The sequence below is a fragment of the Portunus trituberculatus genome, chromosome 39 (assembly GCF_017591435.1).
Source record: "Portunus trituberculatus isolate SZX2019 chromosome 39, ASM1759143v1, whole genome shotgun sequence".
In the NCBI taxonomy this organism is placed as follows: domain Eukaryota; kingdom Metazoa; phylum Arthropoda; class Malacostraca; order Decapoda; family Portunidae; genus Portunus; species Portunus trituberculatus.
Window position 1 is genome coordinate 15,079,741 of NC_059293.1, and position 27,765 is coordinate 15,107,505.

The 27,765-nt window shown below is 42.6% G+C and overlaps 1 protein-coding gene across 1 annotated transcript; it reads left to right on the forward strand.

Annotated features, from left to right (window-relative positions):
- The first annotated feature begins 210 nt into the window (after window positions 1–210).
- On the forward strand, window positions 211–27,538 carry LOC123515750. The gene is made up of 5 exons (XM_045274605.1): window positions 211–366; window positions 22,675–22,778; window positions 26,241–26,306; window positions 26,444–26,627; window positions 27,008–27,538. The coding sequence occupies exons 1-5, from the start codon at window positions 211–213 to the stop codon at window positions 27,098–27,100; spliced, it is 603 nt and encodes a 200-aa protein (XP_045130540.1). The 3' UTR covers window positions 27,101–27,538.
- Window positions 27,539–27,765: the final 227 nt, after the last annotated feature.

The following is a 27,765-nucleotide window of genomic DNA, read 5'->3' on the forward strand; positions in this document are numbered from 1 at the left end:
ACAGCTGATCACCTCAAGCATTGCCCCAGACACCGTAATCACTCTCCTGCCTCCCCCACAGTATCAGGGCAAGCTATTAATACCAAAGTAATATATTTCGGATATTTTCTGTGTGGGCGTGTCAAGGGGGTAGTGGTGACGTCACGGGGGGCGGGATGAAGGAAGGAGACCCCGCCCACCGTCGCCCACCGAGGCTGCTGTTGGTGTCTTATGGAAGGGCCGGGGATCAGACGACTCACACGCCACCCGAACCTTCCCCGCGCACTACCTCCGTGTCACACCTGCCGCCCACCTCTCCGTCTGCTCGCTTGCACACCTGGTCAACCCGGGCCGCAGCCGAAGTCCCTCTCCCGCCTTACTCTCTCGGTGAGTAGCCTGAGCACAGTCACCAGCAACAGGTCTTAAAGTCCCACAGGTGTCTCTTGTTTTCCCTGCACCCCTCACTTCCTGACCACCCATCCCAGAGATTCTCTAGCCCAAATATCTTTTTTTTTTTCTCTTCCTTCTCCATATTAGGTGTTTATTGTTTCCTTTCTATATTTTCTAATCATCCATAATGTTTGCCTTTTCTTCTCTCTGTCTTCTGTATTTCTCTACTTTCAAATTCCTTTCTCTGCTAAAAAAAAAAATAGGTGTTTATTGTTTTCCTTATACATTTCTTAACCGTCCATAGTGTCTCTCTTTTCTCTTCTCTCTGTCTTCTGTTTTTCTCTACTTCCAAATGCCTTTCTCTGCCAAAAATAACTTCTTTTTCACTTTATGAGTAGCAACAGGTCTCTTGTTTCCCTCCCCTGCATCCCTCACTTCCTGGCATCCCATCCCAGCGTGGCTCTGTCCAGAATATCTCTTCTTCTCTTTCTCCAGTAGCAACACAGTACACAGGTCGCTGAGATCTCACGGGTGTCTGTCGCTTCCGTCTTACTTCCCTCACTCATGACTGTTTCTTGATACATCCTTTCTCTCTCTCTCTCTCTCTCTCTCTCTCTCTCTCTCTCTCTCTCTCTCTCTCTCTCTCTCTAAACATCGCTTTTTCGTCATTCCGTCAACAGTAACAAAATTTCGAGGATCTACAAAAGTTTTTAGATTCTCGTCCTGTATCTTTCTCTCCCTGACTGTATATCTCTTAGCGTCCTTTTCTCTCTCTCTCTCTCTCTCTCTCTCTCTCTCTCTCTCTCTCTCTCTCTCTCTCTCTCTCTCTCTCTCTCTCTCTCTCTCTCTCTCTCTCTCTCTCTCTCTCTCTCTCCCACGCTTAAAAGTCCCTTCCTTCTCACTTCATTGATAGTACTAGGTCTGCGAAGCCCAAAAGTACTGCAAGCTCCCTTCCTGCATCTCTCACTTTCTGATTGCACATTACTTGTCTCTGTTTTTATCTGCCTGTCTGTCTCTCCCTTTCTACTTCGTCAGGAGTAACAGATCCACGAGACTTCACAGGTATCTCATGCTTCCATCCTGCATTCTTCTCTTCCTGATTATTCTTATTCTCTCTCTCTCTCTCTCTCTCTCTCTCTCTCTCTCTCTCTCTCTCTCTCTCTCTCTCTCTCTCTCTTATTTTTACGATATTTCACCTTTTTTTCGGTCTAATACAACTAGGCAATTTTTATTTATTTATTTATTTATTTATTTATTTATTTTACTATACTCACCCCCAGACCCAGGCGTGGCATTATAGCGGGTGTGGTATTGTTCTTCTTAGTTTTCTTGCAATACGGTAAGAAAATTTGAAAAAGGAGGTTTGCCAAGAGTGGAGCAGGAGGTGGACGAGGAGGAGGAGGAGGAGACTACGAAGAAAGATCTGTTTGGTAAGACTGAAAGAGTTGACGTAGTTAATGTGAGATGCAGAGAAGGAGGAGGAGGAGAAGAAGAAGAAGGAGGTGGTAGTGGTGGTGGAGACTACGAAGAAACGTCTGATAAAGGGTGAGAGTGGAGGAGGAGGAGGAGGAGGAGGAGGAGGAGGAGGAGGAGGAGGAGGAGGAGGAGGAGGAGGAGGAGGAGGACTGAGGCATCATTTATGTGTGTGTGTGTGTGTGTGTGTGTGTGTGTGTGTGTGTGTGTGTGTGTGTGTGTGTGTGTTCATGTAAATAATTATGTTTAGAGTTGCTTGACTTCCTTTGTCTTCTTCAATATCATATGACGGGAATAACTCAGCTGATTCATGTGGGTAGGTCTGGATTGCTTGTGGTTACTTAACTCCTGTATTTAGAAACGCCTTCCCTTGTCACTACGCCGATCTTCCAAGGCCACAGAGACAACTAGCCGGTTTTTCAAGACAATTTCTCGTTTTAATAAACTAGAAATCTTGCCAATCTATCACCAGAACAATAAAAAATACTCTTAAAAATACGGGTATCTTCATCTGGAGCCTTTGGAAAGCAGTGATGGTGAGAGACCAAAGCGTTTCAGAGTATAGGTGTTAAACTGGATGACGCCCTGACGTGACTGAGCTTATAAGAGAAACAGATGGACAGATAGTTAACATGTTCATTCAATAACTACTTAGTTAGTTAGGTTATTTGACTGGTTAGGTTAAGTTAATAGATTGGGTAGTTAGTAAGTTTGTTAGTGAGCGAGTGAGTTTGTGAGTTTGGTTCTTTGTTAGATATTTTAATTACGAATATAGGACTAGCTAAACACCCTATCCAACCAAAGAAAAAAATGATAATCTAATACAAATCAAAGATCCAGAGGAGAAAAAAACATTTCGGATTAACACACACACACACACACACACACACACACACACACACACACACACACACACACACACACACACACACACACACACACACACACACACACACACACAAGCGCGCGCGCGAAGCTTACTGATAAAGATATGGACAGCGCAGCATCTTCTGTCTTGCCTTTAGTTAGTTACGGCGCGATGAAGAGTGTCAGTAAGTAGCAAATTATTGGTAATGAATTAGGTTAGGTTAGGCGGAGTGGCGTGAGATGAGAGGAGAGGAGAGGAGAGGAGATGGGACATGGCGGGGCGGGAAGGGCCGGGACGGGGCAGGGCAGGCAAGGCGGTGCATGACGGGATGAAGGAGCATAACGGATGTCTTTTATGACTTCCTATACTCTTCATTTTAGTGTCCCCGTGAGACTCGTCCAGATTCTCAAGAGCGTCTCACCAAAGGATATCTAGGAAAGAAATATTTGTACCATAAATTAGGAGAGGGTTCATGTAATATTCCCACGTCTTGGATCTAAATCAAGGCAGAGGGGGTGACGGGGCGCCTCTCGCTGCGTCACATGAACCTTCGAGCTGCTGGAAATAACGCAACCCATCCCAGGAATCACGTCAGCTGACCCATTCACAAATCCCCGTCAGAGGTGCACTATATATAAGCTGACCCCACGTGAGGCTGGTCATTCCACAGCTTCTGCCTCGACCTCCACAACCTCCACTATTTCAGTCCATCATCGCCGTCACCACCACCGCCGCCACCCTGAGGTAGGCTCTCACTTATCTTCATCAAGCAACGAGCTGTGACTGTTCCTTAGAGTCTAGCAGGTCATGGAACATATATTCTTGTTACTGATGTCTTTTTTTTTTTTTTTTTTTTTTTTGTCTTGGATCTATGGCGTCTGTAGGTCTGTAGGACTTGGATGGTCTGGCTGTAAACTGACTGATTTCGCAGGTTCGACCAGTCGTCTTGTTAACTATACTCATGGCGGCAGGGGAAAGATTTCTTTAAATGACATGTAGTGGTTCGTGTCGCTCCACAGCGTCCCCCGGTAAAACATGATTAAGTCGAAGGTAGAGTTGTCAGGAGGATGTAGGTGTTCTCCTGCCACTCCATGATGGCAGTAAAATGGTTATCTTCTTGAGGAGGACGAACTTAGGACAAGTAGTTTGTCGTTTTCATGAGCTGACTTTCCCTAAATGTTCGTTACAGTTAATTGTAATGTGTATGTTAATGAGTTCGCGTAGGATACGAAGTAAGTACAGGCAGTCATCAACACGCCGTGGAAATACAAGACCTTTAAAGGGTGTTTGTTCATCACCTCGGAGGGCCCTTGAGGATCCTCGGGCGAAAGTTTACTTAAGTTGCAGGTGTGGCTCCGTGTGTCTCGCCGCACCACTCACCTAAAATGAGACCAAGGACATTCCCGATCCAATTCTTTGCTAGTCACCTTTGAGAAGCGAGCGGAAGTACGAGCGAACGATGGTGTATCAGCGAAATCGTTCCTCGCGACTCTCAAAAGTAATTCAGTACGCGTGTTGCTCAATCAGAGCCGTGCTATGCTTCGTGTTGGTGCGATTAGCGGAGTGCTGTACCGCTTTATGGCTTTGTTGATCCCCTTGAATTATAAGGAGAACTTTGATCATTACCAGCGCCTCGGCTACCAACAAACAGACGTAAGCAGTCCCAGAACAGCCAGGCGGCCATGACTGATGAGTTGTTCCGGCGGGCTGGAGGTGGCCCAGAGGGGTTCAGTACGACTCACCGCTTTGTCCTCTTTCTCTGGACCATTCTGAAACATTTCTGCGCCTCACCTCCTCTACTTTCAAAAGGCTCTAGTTATAGTAACACGTATTTTCAAGGGTGCTTTTACTGTTCTAGAGACAGATTGATAAGATTTCTACATCATTAATAAAAATAAACCACTCAAGAAACCCGGCTTATCATTTTTGTGACCTTTGAAAATAATTATAGTGAGAGAGCAAAGGCTTATGAATACAGACATCTCTCACCTTATTGACTGGTTTCTACGCTTAACCCCTTCAGTACCATGACGAGCTTCCATATTTATTCTTTTTATTATTTGGTGATTTTATACAACTTCAAAAAACTCATGCGGGGGGATTAAAATAGAGAAGACCGTGACCATTAATCTCCTAACCTCAATAGACTCTTCCTAATGTTAATGAAATGGTCTAATCGTACACAAATCTCATTGTACAAATGTATCACAGTAGTGAAGGCGTTAAACTGTTACCCTGACATTGCTCCGTAAAGGTAACATGTGACGCGTTTTGTGAGATCCAGTGTCAACATTGCTTCTTTTTTCTTTATATTTTGTCTTTATTTAGTTTTTTGGATTATTGGTAGTATGGAAGTGGTTGTTGATTATATCCTTTACTTTTTTCCTTCGCCTTTTACTGTTCTTGTTGCTGCTACTACTGCTACTACTGCTACTACTACTACTACTACTACTACTACTACTACTACTACTACTACTACTACTACTACTACCATAACCACCACTACCACAGTCATATGTCACGGTTCGCAGTTTAAACACTCAGTCAGTTGGTGTGTTAGTTTAAAGTTTAAACTAACAGCGCAACGCGTCTGAGCGAAGGAGTGAGGAACTGTGCCCGAAACAGAAAGAAAAAAGTAGAAGGGGCAAAGGCTTTTTCCTATTTATTTATTTGTTTATTTATTTATTTTCTTTAGGCATAGGTGAAATTACAAGCTGAGGGCTATTGATGGATGTTTACCTTTTATTTTTTTTTACATCAATTATGAACGCTGATGTTTTGGATTGTCTCCCATTTACTTTTTCTTTTTTTCTTCTTTTCGTTACGCTTTTCTCTGTTTCTTAACCTACCAGTGGTTCCCAAACTTTTTCAGCTTGTTAACCAATTTAACATGCCACATAAAGCATGTTATCCCTTTCACAAAATGTTGTTATTATTGATATATATGGCTAAATTAAAACACTAGAGATATTTTCTTTTATTTATTGTATTTGAACATTGTGCATCTCTAATGACTATTACCAAAGATGTCAAGAACATCAGTGGGATGGATGGAGTTGCACACTTGAAGCTAGTTTAGGAATTCTTGGCTTCGTGGTTGAAAGTGCCAGCCTGGCATCGTTTGCAACATTCAAGCGAGTCCTCTTTTTTGTTTTCATACACATACACATGTACACATACATACCAGCTTATGTCTACCTCGGCTGATGCTCACAGATAAACTGACAGTGTGAAATAGAGGCAGCCTCAGGCAGTGAGTGACGCGTACTGGACAGGTCGATCTGGGATACTGAATGCCTAGTCCTGAAGCATACTTGTCAAAATACTTTTGGGTTTCCACACACTTAACTATATATTTCTTCTTTTCTAATACTGTATATTAGTTTTTATGTTTATTGTTATTTGGTTTAACTTTATTACTTACTTATAATAGGTTTACTTTACAACTTTGTATACTGAGACAAAGTTAACAATAATCCTAATACCGGGTACCGCATTGTTTTCTTGATTTTCAGAACTCATAACTTTTTTTCTGTCACCCCTCCATTATCCCCCAAAATGGTTAAATTACCCCCAGGGGGTAATTTACCCCCAGTTTGGGAACCACTGACCTACCTCGTGCATTGTTTGTCCTTCCTTTGTGTCCACTTGCCAATTGATAAATATTCACATGTTTTTGCATAATTCATCAACACTTTTTATTCTTTTCCATTCCCTCGTTTCTCCTTAATCCTTAGGTTTTTCCTCTTTATTTTCTCTCTGTTCCCTTTACTTACATTGTTTGACCTTCTTTTGTATTCCCTTGTGTTCCTCTTGCGTGAATCTTTTTTCTTTTTCCCCTGCTTCTCCTCCACGCCCTCTCGTCCCTTCCCAAACACCACAGGCGGGGCAGAAAAGAGCAAGGTGGTGTGTATAGGGTGTCACCTCCATCCTCATCCATCTCCCTGTGACTTGTTTTGCGCTGGTTCCGTCGCTGAGGTGCTGCAAGTCACGCGTGATATTGTGTGTCTCGGTGGAAGTGATGCAACTGAACTGGAGCAAAGCAGGGAAATCGTCCTTGTTCGTATTAGATCATTGAATTGTTACTCCTGCCCCTGGATTTGCGTGGGCTCCGGGTGTTGGTTCCATTTCAGTGTTATCAAGTGTTTCAGCGTCTTGTTGTCTTATTTCAGGTCTATTTTACCTTTTCATTACTGCAGCTTCTTGTCAGTTTCATGTTATAGTCTTTCTTTAAATTTAGATGACGATTCTAAAGGACGACATTCACAGCAGAAGGTGTCATCGAATATCTACGAAGTCTTTTTACGTAATACTTTTTCTTGATGCGTTAAATTGCCTGCTGTTGCTGAAAATTAAATTACATGTGCCATTAGCTGTCAAAGGGTTGATTAGCAGGCCTCAGTAGAAGTTATTGTGGTTTTTTGAAGAGTATTTTTGTTTTTATGATCTCAGTGATGTAGCAATAAAGATTTTCTACCGCCTGCGAAAAAGAAAAAGTAAAGGAAAAAGAAATCTTGAGAACCTGATTTAACTCGTGAGCAAAATGGCGTTTGTTTTTCTTTATTTCCATTTCTCTCACACTTACACGATCTTCTCTGCACGTGTAGAAATAGCTTGAACAGATTACAATGAGGAATACTCGTGGGTAGAATTTACTTACAAGCATCAATTGTGATGGAAAGGCTGCTGTCTCACCCACGTCCCCAATCCTCCCGGCCCCCACGCTGCAGGAAATGCTGTGCTGTACCCATGTTCCTCGCCGCCTTCACCTCATCCAAACTTGTGTAGTTAGCTCCTCTGTACTCGCAGTAAAGTTGCTATTATGTAACATTATAATGAGCACCAGCGCGCCCTGTAGCGATGGCTGAGCACACGACATGCGTTCACTTTGTTCACTTTGCTCTAGTAGTTAGTTGTCATTTCGTTAGGTATTTACTGGGGTTAGGGTTTCTGTGTCCCTTTCAATCCATCTTAACCCTCTGAATATCGTGGCTTCTCCTCAGCTTAACAAGTAGCTCAGTTATTGCAGCTACAATCTTCCTTTTATACTTTCCTTTCATTCTTTCTCTCCCTTCTAGTCAAATAGCGTAGGGAAAGTTTAGTGTTATATCGGAGAGCACCATTGACAGGAAAGGGAGTAAAGGAGCAATTCAAACCTTTTAACCCTTTAATACTGGAACGCATTTTTACCTTGAGATTTGTGTACGATTTGATCATTTTATTGATATTAGGAAGAGTCTATGAAGGGCAGAAGATTTATTTCCTCGGTCTTCACTTTTTTATTCCCACATGAGTTTGTGAAGCTGTATAAAATCGCCAAATAGTAAGCAAAGTGAATATGAAAACGCGTCATGGTATTGAAGGGGTTAAAAGATGTACAGTAGTCTTCTCTCAGTTTTGTTCATCATCTAGGCTCACTCAGATTAACCAGTGATTGCCATAGTCATTAGTGGCAGTGGAAACAATAAGAATATTCATCATATCTTATTGAAAAAAAGTAAAAGAAAATAATCAGGAAGGAATGTACTTAAATATATCATGAATTAGATAAATACTACATCATTTTTTCCTACCATTCAAGACATTTATACCCTTTTTTTGGCTAACTTTCTCTCGGACCTTGAAGGGGACTGGCAACTTAGTGGACTTTTTTTTTTTTCGTTTTAATGTTGCCCTTAGCTTTCCCCACTTACATAAAAAAAAAAAAAATCTTCTGGTGTGTCATTCGTAAGCCCTTCTGCCTGGCCATGCACAGCGTCCCCAGGCATTTGTTGTTCTCGCAAGTCTCCTTCACGTACATCCATCCACCTCCGCTGTGGTCTTCCTCTTCGCCAGTTGTCCTGTACTTACCTTCACCTCCATCACTCCTATATTCTCCCATTACGATGAGGAAAGAAATATACCAGAAAAGGAGAGTAACTTACGTATAATCATACATTCCTGAGCCATTTAACCCATTCAGTACTAGGAGACACTTTTACATTGAGAATTTGTATTGTGTATTGACACAAGGAAGGGTCTATGGAGATCAGAAGATTAATGGCCAGAGTCTTCACTATTTTAATCATCCACACAAATTTCTGAAGATGTATAAAATTCATTGAAATAGGTAGTAAGCAGAACGATTATTAAAACGCGTCATGGTACTGAAGGGATTAAGTCAATGCACTCCATCTCATCAAAAACAAGGAGACGGTATTGTTTTTCTCTTCCTGTTACGGTGAAGGAAAAAAGACTCCGCAGCAAGAACAATACATTTTTAACCCCTTCAGTACTGGGACGCATTTTTACCAAGAGTTTTGGGTATGATTAGACGATTTTATTTAATATTAGGAAGAGTTTATGGAGTTGAGAAGATTAATGGCCACAGTTCTCACCATTTTAATCTTCACATGAGTTTCTGAAGCTGTATAAAATCGCCAACTGGTAAGCAGAATGAATATGCAAACGTGTCATGGTACTGAAGGGATTAACACGTTGCAACACACTTTTACACTTCATACAGTATCAGAATTCAGGCTCCCCACCACCAAAGCCCACCTTAGCGAAGATACACAGGAACCCGCGGAAAGTTAGGCCTGCATCACTTGTTTCCCGGCCAGAGCGAGGCCTGATGAAGTGGAGGCGGGGCTCACTAACTTGCTAGGAACCTCTGTGTGTGTGTGTGTGTGTGTGTGTGTGTGTGTGTGTGTGTGTGTGTGTCCGCGACCGCAGCCACCGCCACCGCCGCCGCCGTCCGCTGCTCAATGCTCGCTCTCTCATCCATGCTTTTTGTTGACCGCCTCTCTCTCTTTGGTGGTGGTGGTGGTGGTGGTGGCGGTGGTATTAGTAGCAGTTGTTGTTACTGTTGCTGTCGCTGTATTGTGGTAATAATGTATGCTGCTGCTGTTACTGCTATTACCACTACTACTAATAACAATAGTAATAATACCAATAATACTAATAATAATGATAATAAGTATAGGTCTCTCTCTCTCTCTCTCTCTCTCTCTCTCTCTCTCTCTCTCTCTCTCTCTCTCTCTCTCTCTCTCTCTCTCTCTCTCTCTCTCTCTCTCTCTCTCTCACACACACACACACAAAAAGAAATAATAATAATCTTTCACTCTTTCAAAATCGAATTTACACAACACGAAAGTAATATTTTCTCTCTTTGACCTCCTTCCCCCTCCTCCTCCTCCTCCTCCTCCTCCTCCTCCTCCTCCTCCTCCTCCTCCTCCTCCTCCTGAGAAAACTATTTGTATTGACCGAAGGAAGAAGAAATTTCGCCTCAAGACTCAATCTGAAATTACACCGAGTACATTTTTACCTTTCCTTCCTGTTGCTTTCACCTCCTCTCACTTGTCCTTTAGAACGAAAGAAAAAGAAAAAAAAATAATAATAAAAAAAAGTACGCGACTAAAAGAGAGAAAAATTGCATCGTAGTATCATAAGCGAGTGTCAGATTTTAGTGTTCCATGACCTTTATTGCATTAGTAGAATTAACATCGAGATGCGTTCTGGTGTGATGGGCAAGATTGAGAGGGGAAGGACGAGGAGGAAGAGTAGGAGGACGAGAAGGAGATACAAGTGAATAAAAAGAAGGTGAAGGAGGAGGGGAAAGAGGCAGCGAAAGGGAATGTTAAAAGGAGCAATAGGGAGAAAGAGAAAAAAAAAAAAACAAGGAAAGAAGAGAGAAGAGGAGAAAGAGGGAGGAGGAGAAAGCGAAAGGGAATATTAGGAGAAATAGGGAAGGAAAAAAAACGAGTAAAGAAAGAGAGAGAGAGAGAGAGAGAGAGAGAGAGAGAGAGAGAGAGAGAGAGAGAGAGAGAGAGTGTAGGAAAAGTACAAATAAAATGACAAAGCCCTCAGTTTCTCTCTCTCTCTCTCTCTCTCTCTCTCTCTCTCTCTCTCTCTGTCAACGTCTCAGGAAAACGCACAATCTAGTACTTAAACACCAAAGAAAATGGGAGCGATTTTGAACCATCCAGGTGTGAACGAGGAAAGCCAACCAATGAATGTATAGCAAGCGGTGTCTGGGAGAGAGAAAGAGAGAGAGAGAGGGAAGGGGGAGAGAGTGCTTGTAGACGGGACTAGTGAGAGTTTGCAATGGTCTATGGGTGTTTGTATGGTGTGTAAGGTTTAATTGGACAGATGGATAAGACGGCAGCCTCACAAACTTGAAGTGTAGGTGTACATATATATGGAGATTGTATTGCATTGGGTAGGTGTTAACTTGGTAGGGAATAGATATGTGTCTTCCTGTCTTCTCGTCTTGTCTTGTCTCGTCTCCTCTTGTCCGAGCCTTCTACCTTCCTCCCTTACTTCCTTCGTCTTTCTCTGTTTCTTCTTCTCATCCTTCTCCTCTTCTTTCTCTTCCCCCTCCTGCTCCTTGTTTTTATTCTTGTTCTTCATTTTGTTCTTCTTCCTCGTCTTGTTCTTGTTCTGGTTCTTATTTTATCGTTTTGTTCTTGTAATTCTTATTTATGTTCTTGTTCTTGTTCTGGGTTTTGCTATTTTTATGTAGTTTAAAGATCAGAGGTGCCTATAGAACAAGAAAAGATGTCTCAGAGCGATCAGTAATTAAGGAAAGGTGTACCAAACAGCAGTCAGAGTTATTGCAGAGAGAAACGGAGCAAAAACCAGGTGGGAAATCTGTAACACTAAAGAAAACAAGAGAATTTATAATAGGTTAGACCACCTAATTAAATCTTCCACGTACACTCTGCAATCAGCAATCATCTTACGTGTATTAATAACCGTGGCAATTTCCTACACGGCAAGATGCTTCAGGAATTGTCTGGAGATATGAAGCAACATGTGTTATCCCTATAAGATGCATGAGCTCCTTAAGATAGATATCGACAACAGGTGAGGACAGGTAAGGACAGGTGTGTGGTGGGGATGAGCCAGGTGAACGATGGGGATCAGTAGACATGAGGGTTGGCGGGGAAGATGAGGTGAGGGAAGCGGAATGTCACGTCCTAATCTTGGACTGGAGGTTGTTGAGCATTAGTATGTTGAGGTCAGTGGTCCATTAACCCGCCGCTCCCTATGACTCCGTGTTTAGCGGCTTTCCTGTTCCCTCATCAGTCGAGAATATGTTAGTTGTCAGGTTTTTGTAAGATTGTCAGTGGTCCTTCAACGTTTAGCACCCATTGCTTCTATTTAGCGGCTTCCCTCAATCTTAGATCCTTTGAACGGTCGAGAATCCGTTAGTTATCCGTTTTATGTAAGGTTATCAGTAGTCTATTAAACCGCCACATAGCAGAATCGAATCCCAGTGAGTTGGAAAAATAGCCACGCGAATCATAAAAGACACCTTTGAAAACACTTGCAATTTGTGACGCATAGAGGCATCCTTTAAAACACCTACAACTTCCACCTGTCAGAAATAGCTGTGCAGGAATGAGAACACTGCGAAGCCAGGCTCTTTCAGTTTTGTTCTGTCATATCTCGTCACGTTTTCGAGGTCATGGAAATCCCCCTTAGAAAACACCAACAACTTCCAATGTCAGAAGTAATGGAAAGGATGGAGGAATAAGAACATCGCGAGAGTACTTTTAATTTCCTTTTCTCACATCTACTAGCACATTTTCACTATGCACATAAATCATATGTTGTCCAGATCGATCGTTTCTTCAGTAGCCATGCAACACTCACTACCTCGATGTGATGTCTCTCTTCTCGCTGGCTTGGCTCCATGTACACTCAGTCTGTCATCGGTGAATTTGCGATGAAGGAAACACTTAACTCAACTCAAAGCAAATTATTCAAGGTCAAATTATCGAGTGAATCTTTTCCCCTTTTTTTTATTTACTTTCTACAAGGGACGATTATATCTAGTAGTTTCTTAACCCTTTCAATACTGGGATGCATTTTTAACCATGAGTTTGGGTGTGATTAGACGATTTTATTGACATTATGAACGGTTTATGGAGGTCAGAAGGTTAATGGTCACAGTCCTCGCTATCCTAATCCCCACATAAGTTTCTGAAGCTTTATAAAATCACCAAATAGTAACCAGAATAAGTAGAAAAAAGCGTCAATGCACTGAAGGGGGTTAATATGTGTTTGAGTTTTTTTTTTTTTTCGTGGGATTGGTAAGTTAATTGATAGAATCCGTACTTAGTTTGCAGTTTTCTTCCATTTCATAAGTTTCCCGTCTCATCTGTGATTCCGTTTTCTACTTTTGTCATTTGGAGTATTTTTATTATGTATTATCTCTCTCTCTCTCTCTCTCTCTCTCTCTCTCTCTCTCTCTCTCTCTCTCTCTCTCTCTCTCTACGCACATGCAGCCTCTTCTAACCTCCCAAGAGAAGGTCGAGAGAGTGTTGTGTCTGGAAGGAAAGAGAGAGAGAGAGAGAGAGAGAGAGAGAGAGAGAGAGAGAGAGAGAGAGAGAGTCCCAATATCCAGCCATGTACAGAAGGTAACACAAACCAAGCCAACGTCTTCCTCGTCCCTTCAAGCTACCAAGGATCAGGAATCATAATCTTTCCTCTGCTCCTCCAGATGATATCACGCCTACGAGCCCTTCCCTACTGCCTCTCCGTCTCTCCTACCTTTTTAATATCACGCCCCAGCCAGCCCCGCTCCACCCCAGCCTTCCTTTCTCAATATTGGCGGCCGAAACACTACACAAAGTTCAAATATTCCGTGTAGATTTCTGTTTATTTGTTTCAAGGTATTTAGTAGATATTCTTAAGGTTTCGATTCCTTTTTTTCTCTCTCTTTCTTTCTTTTTTTTCTTGAAAGGGTTTATTTGGTCTAGTTAAGTCAGTCTTGAAATGTAAAGTGCAATAGTGCAGCCTAAAAACAAAGAAAATGGACGTGGCTCAGGAGAAAAAGAAAATGGGACTGGCTCTTGCTTTTAGTTTCTTGCAAGGATTGAATTTTACGTTTTTTTTTCTTTTCTTTTCCTTTTTTCTTCCTTCTTTTTCTGTTTTCGTTTCTCCTCTTTTTATTTCGTTCTTTTAGGTGGACAACGTAACAGAGCGTGGGCAAAAATAGTAATAGAAAGTGAGGTAAAGAGCTGCCTGGTTTACTTTTCTTTTCGTCTCTCTCTCTCTCTCTCTCTCTCTCTCTCTCTCTCTCTCTCCATTTTCGTTTTTTTTTGGCGTAGTTGCAAGTTTCACGGACAAAATATTATATGGAAATACACTTCTTCCTCCTCCTCCTCCTCCTCCTTCTCCTCCTTCTCCTCCTCCTCGTCTTCTTCTCCACTTTCATCATCATCATCATCATCTTCATCTTCTTCGTCTTCTTCTTCTTCTTTTTCATCTTCATCTCTGACAAACTCTGAATTGTGTTTCTAAGTGTTAGATCAATAATCATATGGTATTGTGTTGTGATAGACTCTCTCTCTCTCTCTCTCTCTCTCTCTCTCTCTCTCTCTCTCTCTCTCTCTCTCTCTCTCTCTGGACAACACTTCATATGCTCCTTTCCATTCAAGTTACGAACCATTTTTTTTTTTCTTGTTTCTCTTTTTTCACAATTCTTACCTCCTGTTCACTCAACACGTAGTCACTAGTAACACAGGGACGAAAATGCAGAATATTTAAAAAACACCTGCCGAGAAATCCTATCAATATTAAATTCGTGGGTTGGAGAGAAAAAATAATATAAAGTTTTCAGTCTTGTGTCGCTTTAACGTTGAACTGCCCTTGGATTTTTCTCACCCTTGGCCTCGGCTGGTTGGCGTCAGAATCCAAGTAAAATTCGCTTCCACGGCTTGGAAAGTGAAGGGGAATGCTGAGGTTGAGGTGGCAGAGTGGTGGTGGTGGTGGTGGTGGTGATGGAGGTTGGGTGGTGGTGGTGGTGGTGTTGGTAGTAAGGGTAGTATTGCTTCTCTCTCTCTCTCTATCTATCTATCTATCTATCTATCTCATCCTTCGTCTTCTCTTCAACGCACCAAAACCATCAAAAATAACAAAAATGAAAGAAAAATCATAAATACAAAAATGCAAAGAGGAAAAGTCACTCCAATTTGAAATACCTTCATGTCGCAAACTATTTTTTCCTCACCCAAAGCGTCAGTTGATGAAAGGCGATCCAGTAATCCAGTAATCCGATCATTTGCACTCTTCCCTCCCAGCGCTAACCAACACAACACTTGGAATGTTTGCCTGCCACCATCCCCTCCACTCCCCATTCCCTCTCTCGACATCGTCCCGTATTCATAAACACTCTGCTTTCTCATCCCGACTATTTTTGAAAGGCCGCAGGTGTCACTTACCAGGTTCTCAAAAATAGCTGTTCTAATAAGATAAAATTATTGTTAATCTCTCACTAGAACCATGAAAACATCATTAGAAAGCCTTGTAACTTCTACTGGAGCATTTTTTGTCATAGTCGAGGTGTGAGGAGTAGTGTTTCAGAATATGGTACATGCATTCCACACCCTCCTGACATGCTCTCCACCACAGCCCTGCCTCCCGCGCCTCGCCATTCCAACAGTCATAAGAAAAGCGATTACTTAAATGAACAGGACGACTAACATGCCTTGAAACGGTGGAAGTAGCCGAAAAGTAACTAGCGTATTCTTGTACGTTTAGGAGAACTGGAGCTGTTAATTTATGGGATTTGTGGCTCCTTGATAAGCATGGATATAGTGAAAATAATGAAAAATCTAACTAAATGTGTTCACAGTGTTTTTTCTTACAAGTAAAGGATAATTTGAACTATTAGTTTATGGAATTTGTGGACATGAGGAAGCCTTGAAACAGAGGAAATGAAAAGAAAGAAAAGAATACACGAATAAGCATTTATTTATTCATTTATTTATTCCACATGTAAGGGAGACCGGTCTGTCCAAGTGTAACAGAATGCCATAAAAAAATACATCACTCGATCGCTACTCCCTAGAAAGGTACGGATGTTTATTTCATAGGGAAAGAATAGATGAAATAAATGTGAATTCTATCAAACCCATACGAAGGGAACAAGTTGGAGCCACTAAGGGTTAGCCAGAAAAGCAAGGTGTAGGAGGGGAGCCTTGGAAGAACGTCTAAAAATACTGAAGGGCTTTTACGAACAGCAAGGTTTTTAGTAAGAAGAAATAGAAATCAGACCAAAGGACGTGTCACAGAACAAAATGTAGCCACGGACCCTCAGGCAGAAAACTAAGGCGATAATCAGTTACCTTTACGAATGCTGAATATGTCTTTATGAGGGAACGTGACATACTGAACAGTGATGCATTATCATTAGCAGACAGAATTAGAGAAGTGGAATAAGGTTAGGAGGAGTTGAAGAAAACTCCAGGAGGAAACGACGCAGGAGGAAGAGAGTAAATCTAAAGAGAAGGTTTATGGATACACTAAACACAGACAGAAGTGATCAGTGTCACCTAAAACACAGATAAATGAGTGCAATGAAAATAATCCGCTGTGGAGAGGCAGGAGGAAGAAAGTAAAACTAAAGGAAAGGTTTATGGGTATACTAAACACAGACAAAAGTGATCAATGCCACTTAAAACATAGATAAATGACTACGGTGAATACAATCCGCTATGGAGAGGCAGGAGAAAGAGATTAAATGCAAAGAAAGGGTTTATGGATACACTAAACACAGACAGAAGCTATCAATGTTACCCAAGATCCACATAAATTAGTACGGTGAATATGATCTGCAGTGGAGACTCCTCATGGAAGCTGCTGAGAGACGCGCATACTTAAGAAAAGGAAAAAGATAAAGAGAGGAAAGAGAGAGTCGTAGTAACAAACAAGAACACGGGAGAAGGTTTTCCATTACGTGATTAACCCATTGGGACTAGCACACCTCTTCTCTGCCTGCTGCTCTGTCCGGCCCTGTCTGTTCCATCTCTGCGTGGGTTATTTTGTTGTATTAGACTGCAAAACTATTCACGAGACCCTAGTGAAATAATGACTGTACTGCACTAAATGAAGAGACAAACGGATGGGGAAAGAATCAGTCACAGAGGAAGAGAGAGAGAGAGAGAGAGAGAGAGAGAGAGAGAGAGAGAGAGAGCAGCAAAGCACTCCTGGCTATACTAAATAAGAGATTGGTGACTGAATGTATAAGAAAATAAGGTTGAAGGGAAAAGGTTACAATGGAAAGAAGTTAAGAAGACAACGTTATTCTTGGCTGTACTAAAAACAATTGGCTGCAGAATATAAGGACGAAAGACTGAAGGGAGAAAAAAAAAAAGAGACAACGGAAGAAAGTACAGAAAACCACATTATTCTTGGCTGTAGTAAATCACAATTGGCTGCAGAATATAAGGACCAAAAGACTAAAGGGAGAAATAAGAGACATTGGAAGGAAGGACAGAAGACAAGACGACTCCTGCCTGTACTAAATGAAGTGTGGCGCGCCGCGAACTTAAAAAAAAACACCACGTCCTGCACATATGACGTAAATATTGACGAAGGAATCACACGGTCGATTATCCTCCATTCTTTTCCCCAATTACGAGTACAGGAGTGTTTCTGTGGCGCCGAGTGACGAAAAGTTGATTCTTAGTCTAGGATAACAAGCTTTTTCCTTCACTTTTGTCGTGCCAAGTAGGAAAGATAGGAGGAGGAAGAGGTGAAAGAAGAGGAGGGGAAAGTAGAGAGGAACATAAAGAACCACTAAGGAAGAACAAACAACAGCAGACTTGTTGGCCCTTAGGTAGCTGTTTGTTGGGGACTATTTAAATATACGCCACCCTCTCTAAGGAGAAGAGGAGGAGGAGGAGGAGGAGGAGGAGGACTGAGAGCATGCAGAGAGTCGAAGAAAAGGGAGAGAAAAAGAGGAGGAAAAGCGGGAGGTATTCAAAGAGAAGGGAAAGGAGAAGTGAAGGAGGAGGAGGCGGCGTGGGATCAAGAAGAGGAGAAATAAGAAAAGGAGAAGGAGATGTGGGATTAAGAAGAGGAGAAAGAAGAAAAGGAGGAGGTGGAGGCGCTGGATTACGAGTTCAAGAAGAGGAGGAGGAGGAGGAGGAGGAGGATTAAGAGTTCAAGAAAAGGAAAAGAGGAAGAGGAGGTGGAAGCGGCAGATTAAAAGTTCAAGGAAGAGAAGGAGGAGCAGGAGGAGTTGGGAGGAGTTGAAGGTGGAGGAAAGGAAGAGGAGAAGACTGAATAAAAAAGACAGAATAGGAAAGGAATAGGAAAAAGACAGAATAGGAAAGAATAAGAAGGGACAGAATAGGAAAACACAGAATAGGAAACGAATAGAAAAAAAAACAGAATAAGAAAACACAGAATAGGAAAGGAGAATAGGAGTCGGTGGCGGTGGAGATGGAGGAGGTGGAGGAGCGCGAAGTGGAGAGTGGAGTGGCGGGCAGAGTGTGGAGTGGCGGTTGGGTTATCCACGACCAAAGAAGCACCGTCACTTGTTTATGATGGATATGCGCCTCTTTTCTCCTTCCCCTTCGTCTCCCCTCCATCTCCTCGTCCAACCGTCCTTCCTGCACTGCCTTTTTCTCTCTTACTCTCTCTCTCTCTCTCTCTCTCTCTCTCTCTCTCTCTCTCTCTCTCTCTCTCTCTCTCTCTCTCTTTCATTCTTGAATTGATATTTCTTCAAGTTTTGGTTCCCTCAGTGTTACTCTCTCTCTCTCTCTCTCTCTCTCTCTCTCTCTCTCTCTCTCTCTCTGTGTGTGTGTGTGTGTGTGTGTGTGTGTGTGTGTGTGTACAGGTTTTAAGCTTTGCCTTTTAATTTTTGTTTCTCCAAATCTTACTCTTACATTTCATATTTCCTTTTAACCTTTATTTTCATCATCATCATCATCATCATCATCATCAACATCCTTTTAATTATCTTTTATTTCATTATCTTTTTCGTAATTGTATGTTCTCGTGTCCACCTCCGTTCCTTTCTAACTCTTGCCACATTTGTCCAAAGAGTCGAGTTTCCCTCCAGTGCTGAAGTAAAGCGTCTTGTCTCCACCACACAGCATGCACACGCGTTCCCTTCCTTCCCCATCATTCTTTGCCGGGTCTTCCTTCCTCCTTTACTCTTTTTTTTTTCGTGTCCTCTTATTGCTTTAAACTTCATAATTAAATCTCCCCTTTCTCTCTCTCTCTCTCTCTCTCTCTCTCTCTCTCTCTCTCTCTCTCTCTCTCTCTCTCTCTCTCTCTCTCTCTCTCTTTCATTTTAGTAGTGTGTGTGTGTGTGTGTGTGTGTGTGTGTGTGTGTGTGTGTCTGGGTAGGTAGGTCGGTGTGTTTATGGGTAGGTGGTAGGTGTGTAGTAGTAGTAGTAGTAGTAGTAGTAGTAGTAGTAGTAGTAGTAGTAGTAGTAGTAGTAGTAGTAGTAGCAGTAACTAATGTGTCTATATTTTTTTCCTTTTCTTCCTTCCTCCTCCTCCTCCTCCTCCTCCTCCTCCTGCTCCTGCTCCTGCTCCTCTTCCTCCTCCTCCTTCTCCTCCTCCTCCTCCTCCTCCTCCTCCTCCTCCTCCTCTTCCTACTACTTTTCTTCCTCCTTCCTCTCTTTCTACGGTTTCTCCTCGTTTTTCTTCTCCTCTACTCCTCCTGCTCCTCCTCCACCACCACCACCACCACCACCTTCTTAATCACCGCCACCGCTATTGTCACTACGAAAAACAACATTATTACAAGCAGCAAAAGACAACATTTTTTTCTTAATCTGAACATAGAAGAGAATTCCCTGCAGCTTTGGTCTCGTCGTTCCTTTTGTTAGGTATCGACCACACAAGAGCCGCCAAGCACATTGATCAGAGCCCTCGTTGGGGTGAATGGCAGGAAACACAAGGATAAGATACAGAGCCAGACAGAGCAATAGGATTTGATAAGGAGTGATTTCACCCCCCTTTTCTGTTTTGCTATTCCTTCCCTTCAGTCATTAGTTCGTATTTTTTTTTAACTTATTCTCTGATCAGATTTTTTTTTTTTTTTACGTGATTGGTCATGATTTCACTAACTCTCTGACTGCTATTGTTCTTCCTTCAGTTTAATAAAGTTATCTATAGAAAGTTTTGAATCGTAGTTCTCCAAGACACCAATCAGTCAATCAACAAAAAGAGGAAGAGGAGGAGGAATTTAAATGTCACGGAGCCTCAGGATTTGTTTCTATATACTCAAAGCCAAATCGAGTCATTTAGTCAGCAGTGGAACCTTCCCGTCTATATATATATTTTTTTTTTCCTTTCGGCTTATGGTCCTTAGTTCTATGTGTGTATCATCCCATTGAATGTAAGATCTTTTCAATAATAATCCTGACTTTCCCTCCTCTTTCCCTCCTCGTTCCTGTCTATATATTTTCCTACCTTTCAAATTATAGTCCTTAGTTCTTCGTGTGTATCATCTCATTAAGTGTAAGATCTTTTCAATAATAATCCTAACTTTCCCTCCTCGTTCTTCTCGTTCTATTTCCTCCTCGTTCCCTCCTCGTTCCCTCCTCGTTCCCTGCTCGTTTCTTACTCGTTCCCTGCTCATTCCCTGTTCGTTCCCACCTGCATGGCTCCCTCCGTGTTCCCTCCTCCCCAGTCGCTTACCGTCTAGGGAGGGATCAATTTCTCTCCCCCCCTCTTCGAATCGCAGTCATCGCTAACCCTCCACCTGACTTCTGAAAATAGCAACATCAGCTGTACTGTAACAACGAGGCGCTTAAATATTTGCACTTCAAGCACAGGGCGGCTATTGAGACTGCCTGCCATTCACTCCTCCTTCGAATCCCTGAGAGCTTAGACAAAGAAACTCAACGGACTTATTAATTACAAACTGAACTGCCTTGTGTGTGTGTGTGTGTGTGTGTGTGTGTGTGTGTGTGTGTGTGTGTGTGTGTTTTGTTGTTGTTGTTCTCCTTTTTTTCTTGTTTTTTTTCTTTAATTTACTTCGTTGTATGTGACCTTTTATTTTCATTATTATTGTTATTATTGTTGTTGTTATCGTCGTTAGTTATTGCATTTTTTTCAGTTTTTTTCTTCTTTCTTTCTTTCTTTCTTTCTTTCTTTCTTTCTTTCTTTCTCTTCTTCTTCTTGTTCTTGTTCTTCATCTTGTTCTTCTTCTACTACTACTACTTTTTTTCTCCTCCTCCTCCTCCTCCTCCTCCTCCTCCTCCTCCTCCTCCTCCTCCTCCTCCTCCTCCTCCTCCTCTTTCAGGTGATCCGTTTATTTTTATGTTGGCAAATATTGACGAATTAAAAATGAGGGAGCCAATGAGAACGAGGAGGAGGAGGAGGAGGAGGAGGAGGAGGAGGAGGAGGAGGAAGAGGAGGAGGAGGAGGAGGAGGAGGAGGAATTTGACTTCGATTACTGTGTTGAACCTTTATTTTAATCACTAAAAGCACGTGTGTGTGTGTGTGTGTGTGTGTGTGTGTGTGTGTGTGTGTGTGTGTGTGTTTCCCGATAGCTGGATGTGTGGGTGTTGAGTATGATGGGACTCTCTCTCTCTCTCTCTCTCTCTCTCGTGCCAATGGTCTTCTTTCGTCCCTATTCATCTTCCCTTCCCTTGCTTTTTTTTCTTTTCTCTTTTCTTCTTCCTTTTTCTTCTTTTCTTTTAATGTTTCTCTTGTCTCTAATTTCTTTCATTCATCCCTCACTCATTATTGCTTTTTGCCTTGTGACTCATTGTTTACTCTCTCTCTCTCTCTCTCTCTCTCTCTCTCTCTCTCTCTCTCTCTCTCTCTCTCTCGTTATTCGCATTATCCCATTATCACCTTCCTCCTTCTCCTCCTCCTCGTCCTCCTTTTCCTTAGCTTCTTTCCTTCATCTCCCCCATCGTCTTTCTTCCTCTCTCGCTCTCCTTTTCCAACGCACATATTCTCTTACCTCTCGTGAATTCTGCCTATTACTGCTTATCGACTCGTCTTGCCATGCTTTCTTCATATTTATACTCCGCGCTGGAAGGTAGAGGGAGGGAAGCAGTGTAGTGTTTGGGTATTACAAGGGTGGTTTATATGATCGTGTTCTGCGTTTTCTGTCTCCACGAATGAGTGACTTAAGCAATGATTGTGTCCCGGTTGTTCTGATTTACTAAGTGACTGGTTGACTGGCTGACTGACTGGTTGGTTTGTTGAATGAATGACTTATTAGTGGCGTGACTGGGTATGTGAATGAATGACAAATTGACTGACTGACTGATTGATTCTCTCTCTCTCTCTCTCTCTCTCTCTCTCTCTCTCTCTCTCTCTCTCTCTCTCTCTCTCTCTCTCTCTCTCTGCCTTAATAAAATACATTTGTTTTCCCAATTAGAGAGGATAACAGTGGGTTCAGTAAAACACATTCATCACACGACGTGGTGACACCTTCTCGTGGCCAAGATTGATGGCCGTCCTCGCCCCTAGCACGCCTCGCAACGCCCGGGAGAACTTTTAAATACGTGGCATAAGTCTCACTCACCCACTCTCTCTCTCTCTCTCTCTCTCTCTCTCTCTCTCTCTCTCTCTCTCTCTGCCACCCACTCGCTTCCCCTCGTCCGCCCTCACACTCACAACAGCGTCAGGAGTGTGGTCGTGTTGGCTTTTTGTTCTCGAGGGTGTTGAGCTGTTGAGGTTTTAAGGTTTTCAGTTGTGTGTGTGTGGGTGTATGTGTGGGTGGGTGTGTGGGTAGGTGGGTGTGTGGTGGGTGGGTGGTGCGTTTTCTTATTGGGTGAAATGTTGGTGATTCTTTTTTTTTTTTTTTTTTGTCTTGTTTTAATCACTTTCTCTTAGTGTGTTTTCGGATTGTGTTCCCCCTTCCTCTCTCTCTCTCTCTCTCTCTCTCTCTCTCTCTCTCTCTCTCTCTCTCTCTCTCTCTCTCTCTCTCTCTCTTTTGTCTATCACAGTACCTATCTATCTATCTATCTATCTATCTATCTATCTATCTATCTATCTATCTATCTATCTATCTACCTGTCTATCTTTCTGCCTGACTGTCTTTCTGTAGGTTTATATGTCAATCAACCAATCAATCAATCAATCAGTCAACATTCATAAGTCAGTTGTAATTCACAGTCTTTCATTAACATGTGTCTTGTTTTCTTCTCTCCCCCCCACCTTGGATGCTACCTCGAACCTCGCCCCGCTGTGCCGCGTCCCCGCCCCAGACTATGGCCTCCACCGCCCCACGCACCTGCCTCGTCCTGCACACCATCCTTCTGCTGACCGCCCTCGCCAGCTTCGCCTCCTGCGGCCAAGCCATCGACTGTCGGTAAGGTCGAGGTGATGATATATATATATATATATATATATATATATATATATATATATATATATATAGAGAGAGAGAGAGAGAGAGAGAGAGAGAGAGAGAGTGTGTGTGTGTGTGTGTGTGTTCAGTGGTATACAGTACGTGTTCATTTACCTGTTCTTAAATCTTTTTCACGGTTCATGCACCACTCTGGGAACTTTTGAGGAAACATTTACTCTTGAGCCGAGGACGTTTAGTTACAACAGGCTTGTGTTAATACTTTGCCTTTTCCTCTAGTTTTGAAGACTGAAAATATGAGTAGAAGTATTAGATCTATTTTTTTTTTTTTTTTTGGACGTATACTTACAATAGACTCACTTTACTTTTTCCTCTAGCTTGGAAGACTGAAAATATATGAGCAAAAATATTAGATTTCTTTTTTTTATAAAGATAATAATACTGTTATAGCTTTTAGATTTTTGAAGAATGATAGCGATACTCTTACTTCAAATGAGCAAAGAACACTAAGTAAAGCGGAGATGGAAGAAAAAATACATCTAAACTCTAAAGGTAACAGAAAAAATATAGAGAACTGAAGAATACTATCAAAACATTCACTTAGATAGAATAAACAAAGAACGGAACACTTTATAAACGAAAGCAGAAGGAAAAGAATATGTACTCGTATACTTGACATTAAAGAATGAATTTATAGAACTACTACTAGCTTTGTTTTGAATTTCGTTTAGGCAGCGTAGAATGAGAACAGCCCTCGTCTCTTCTCCCTAAACGCCGTGACAAATTAAATGACTTCGTTGACAGTTTGACAGACATAAGTGATATATGACAATGTGTATTTTTTAGGGACACCACCTAAAATTTCTAACTTTTCACACACTCACTAACTTTAATTGTATTTTTTTTTCTATTTATCTGTTATTTTTCATATTGTTTCGTTGTTTGTAGAAATGCAGAAAATAATTAGAGTGTTCAGGTGTTGTAGTATTGTTAATATTTTGATAGTTTGTGTGTGTGTGTGTTTGTGTGTTTGAGGTTTTGGAGTTGTAGCTGGCTTTTAAACTCTCTCTCTCTCTCTCTCTCTCTCTCTCTCTCTCTCTCTCTCTCTCTCTCTCTCTCTCTCTCTCTCTCTCCTCAACCTACAGCTCGGGCGAAACATCAGATTTACACAGTATACCGTTTTGTACACAATAATCTCTCTCCCCCTCTCTTGCCTCTTTCCTTCCCCGCCTCCCCTCCCTTTTCCCCTTCCGTGTTATTCACCCTTTAGTCTCCCTCCATTTCCTCCCTCCTCCCTGCTTTCTCCATCCCTTTCCATCGTTCCCTTTCTCTCTCCCTTTCCTTCTTCTTTCTCTTCATAAGATCTTTCATTCAGTTTTTCTTTCTCTTTTCATTGCTCTCATATATATTTTCTCCTTAATCCCTCCTCTGATCCTTTTGTTTGATCCTTTGTCTAATCCTCTGGCTGATCCTTTAGCTGATCCTTCCTTTTTTGCCCTTTATTCGAATCGGTTTTCATTTTCGATTGATTTTTTTTTTTATGATTCGTTTTTTTTTTTTCTCTCTCTCTCTCTCTCTCTCTCTCTCAGAATCAACAAAGCACCTTCCTACCTACGTAATTCTTGCTCTTCCTTTGCATTCCTTCATACTCCCCGACCTGTATTGTTTCCGAAGCCCCCTTTATTTCTTTTTTTCATTCCCATACTACCGTGACCCTCATTCTTGTGCCTCATCTTCCCTGCCTTGCTCCTCATCCCCTAATATAAGAGAGAGGCTTGTTGACTGATCATCTTAGTAACTATAATCACTGTCACCCGGCGCTGTAAAGGTGAGCGCCCCATACCTGTGCACCTGTGTATCTACCTGTGCCCTCCCTACCTACCTGTCTGCCTGCCTTCTTGCCTCACTCTCCTGCCGGGAAGATTGGTGCAGGTAACACAGATAGATACGTGTGTAGGTGGGTAGGGAAGTAGATAGTTGATAGATAGATAGATAGATAGATAGATAGATTGATGGATGGATAGATAGATAGGTAGGTTGGTAGATAGGTAGGTAGTGATATTAATTAGTTAGGAGTCGTATAAGGAAGAAAATCAAATAAATCACACACACACACACACACACACACACACACACACACACACACACACACACACACACACACACACGTATTTAGAAACGCTCGCTCTGCTCTCTCACCATGACTATTCTCCAAGGCCACAGAGATGATTGGCGGGAATTTCAAGAGTGTTTCTCCTATTGATAATGTAGAAATCTTGTCAATCTACCTTTGGAACCGTAAAAACACCTTTAAAAACTCGTGTAAATTTAAATAAAGCCTTTTGAAATAGTGGAGGTGAAGCACAGAACTGTTTAAGAATACGAGATTCATACACACACACACACACACACACACACACACACACACACACACACACACACACACCCCTCACTCACTGTCATCTTTATACATGTACGTACACCAACCATGCGTCACACACACACACACACACACACACACACACACACCTCTCTGCGTATGTACACGAGGGGATTGTGTGAGTGTGTAACCACTTTAGCGTGTACACAGGACTGCCATATTGCGGCGCTCTGACCTCCTGCTGTACCTCCGCCGCCGTGATTAACTGCGTGGGGAAGTTACGGGTCTAGGGAGGGAGTGGTGGCTTGAGCGGCGTGTAGGGGTGTGCTGTGCTGGGGCGTGAGTACTGGGTGTTGGTGGAGGGTGTTTGTTGGTGGTGGTGGTGGTGGTGTATATGGTACTTGTGTGGGGGGTTAGTAGTAGTAGTAGTAGTAGTAGTGGTGGTGGTAGTAGTGGTGGTGGTGGTGATGTGTTTAGTGACTACAACGCCCTCTGACTGCAAATCCTTCAACTCTTTAGCGTAACACTGCCTTCTGTCGGAAAGCTCACGATTCTCTCTCTCTCTCTCTCTCTCTCTCTCTCTCTCTCTCTCTCTCTCTCTGGCGGTAGAATTTTGAAACATTAGCACTATGTAATTGGCAAAAAAGCATCGTTCATGTACCCACTGTAGACACTGGACTGTTTTATGCGATACGCGCCGTTCATAGAATTCTAGTTCATGGTTCTGTAGCTGTGAGGTGACGACGTGTTCTTCCCAGCGTAATGCAGGGCTTCGGGACATTGATGACTGCTTAACTTTGAGTGGTAAATGTCAGGCTGGTCTTGGTGGTGAGTGTGCTTCTTGCGGCCACCTCTAAAAGTGACCGGGGCAATGAAAAATATAAAATTCATCAAGGGACTTTCAACCACGATCGATCGGCGCCTTTCGTCCTTAATAACCGCTCACAGCATCTTGAACTTTTATCCTTGGAAAGCTAAAAATTTTCTCTCCGTCAATGCCAGCGTTTTCTGACACACACACACACACACACACACACACACACACACACAATCCATCTCACGCAAGCTGTCGTCTCTCCCTGCAGAAGGTTCGTGTTCGCGCCGCAGTGCCGAGGCATAATCGCCAAGAGGACAGTGTCTGACTCCGCCATGTAAGTGTTCCTCCTCTTTGTTGTACTTGTCTGCGATTTATGGAGCGATTCCTCTCCTTTTATTAAATAGTGTATCTGCGGTGCGTCTGTCTACCCTTGATGACATGTCAGCCTTACAAGCGGTGTCTGTCTTCCAGAGGACTGCCCGACGCGCTGCAAGAACAACGGCAGTGGTCTGAATCCATCCCTCTCGACTACGTGGTGCCTGAGTACAGCCCCGCGTATCAGAGGGTTCGCTCCACCTACACGAGGCCCAGTGCTGCATCCAGAGACGCCGCAGTGGGTGCTCAGTTCTCTTCTCCAAACGCAGCAATGACTGAGGCATGTTTAAATTGTTGATTCCATCTTACCCTGACCCAGCCAGCCTTGCCAATCAATGCTAAATTCTTAAGCATCTTTTCATGATTCTTAACACAGTAATTGGACCAGTTTGATATCTGCTATTACTTCAGAAAATCACTGTAAGAGAAGGCAAGATTGGGAGTGACTCGATCTTAGTAACTTCAACGTAACCATATTTGCCTTGAGTTATTCCATTACAAGCTACAATGTAATCATAGTCATTGTGCAAATGTAAACATCAGTGTTCAGATTGCGTAAGAAGCTTCATATAATTTTATAGTCGCATGGTTAAGTGAGTGTTTAGGCAGGGAGGCACGGTAGACTGCTCTCAATGACGTGTGTGGTGTGTGTGTGTACAGATGGGTGTGCGTGACAGTGGGGACCTGGAGCTCCTTTCTCCTTACGTGAAGATCATCCACCGGTCTGAGAAGCTCCCATACGAGAGGAAGTAAGCAGGAGGAAGCAGAGTGGGGATCGAGTAGACAGGACAACCCGCCAACAGCAGAAAATAAAAAGGTGACCTCACCAGGATCGACCACAAGAAAAACCATGTCGTTTTTACAAAACACTCCAGCATAGTATGACCGTAAGTGACTCAGGCCAGGACAGACCCACTCAGAGAGAGAGAGAGAGAGAGAATTATAACTCCATTTCCTCCACCACAACCTTCTCGCCGGTGACGCGAGTGCATGAGATGTTAAAGGCGCCGGTGGGTCTGGCCGCCTTGGTCACTGGCACATACTCCTCCAGAAAATGTTTGTAACGTTCCTACTCGTGCTGTCGATTAAGTGATGCATGCGGTGTTGACCTGTTCCTGTTCATGTTCCTCTGAGTTATAACCAGTTAGACATTTATTTTGCAGTATTCAAATAAAACTGATTTGGTGTTAATGGCGCATCCTATCCCACCCTCACTGACGCCTCTGCCTCCTCATGGGCTCAGTCTGTCTGTGTCCTGCATTGATTATGAGACGAGTATTTGTCACGACTCCATGTGTGTTGATCCTCACTGTCCTGCCACTTGAGCTCCTGGTGAGGTTTTCTTTTTTTGTCCAGCCACTTTATGTTGTTATCGACCAGTTTCCTCACTCACCACATCATACCATTGATCAAAAATA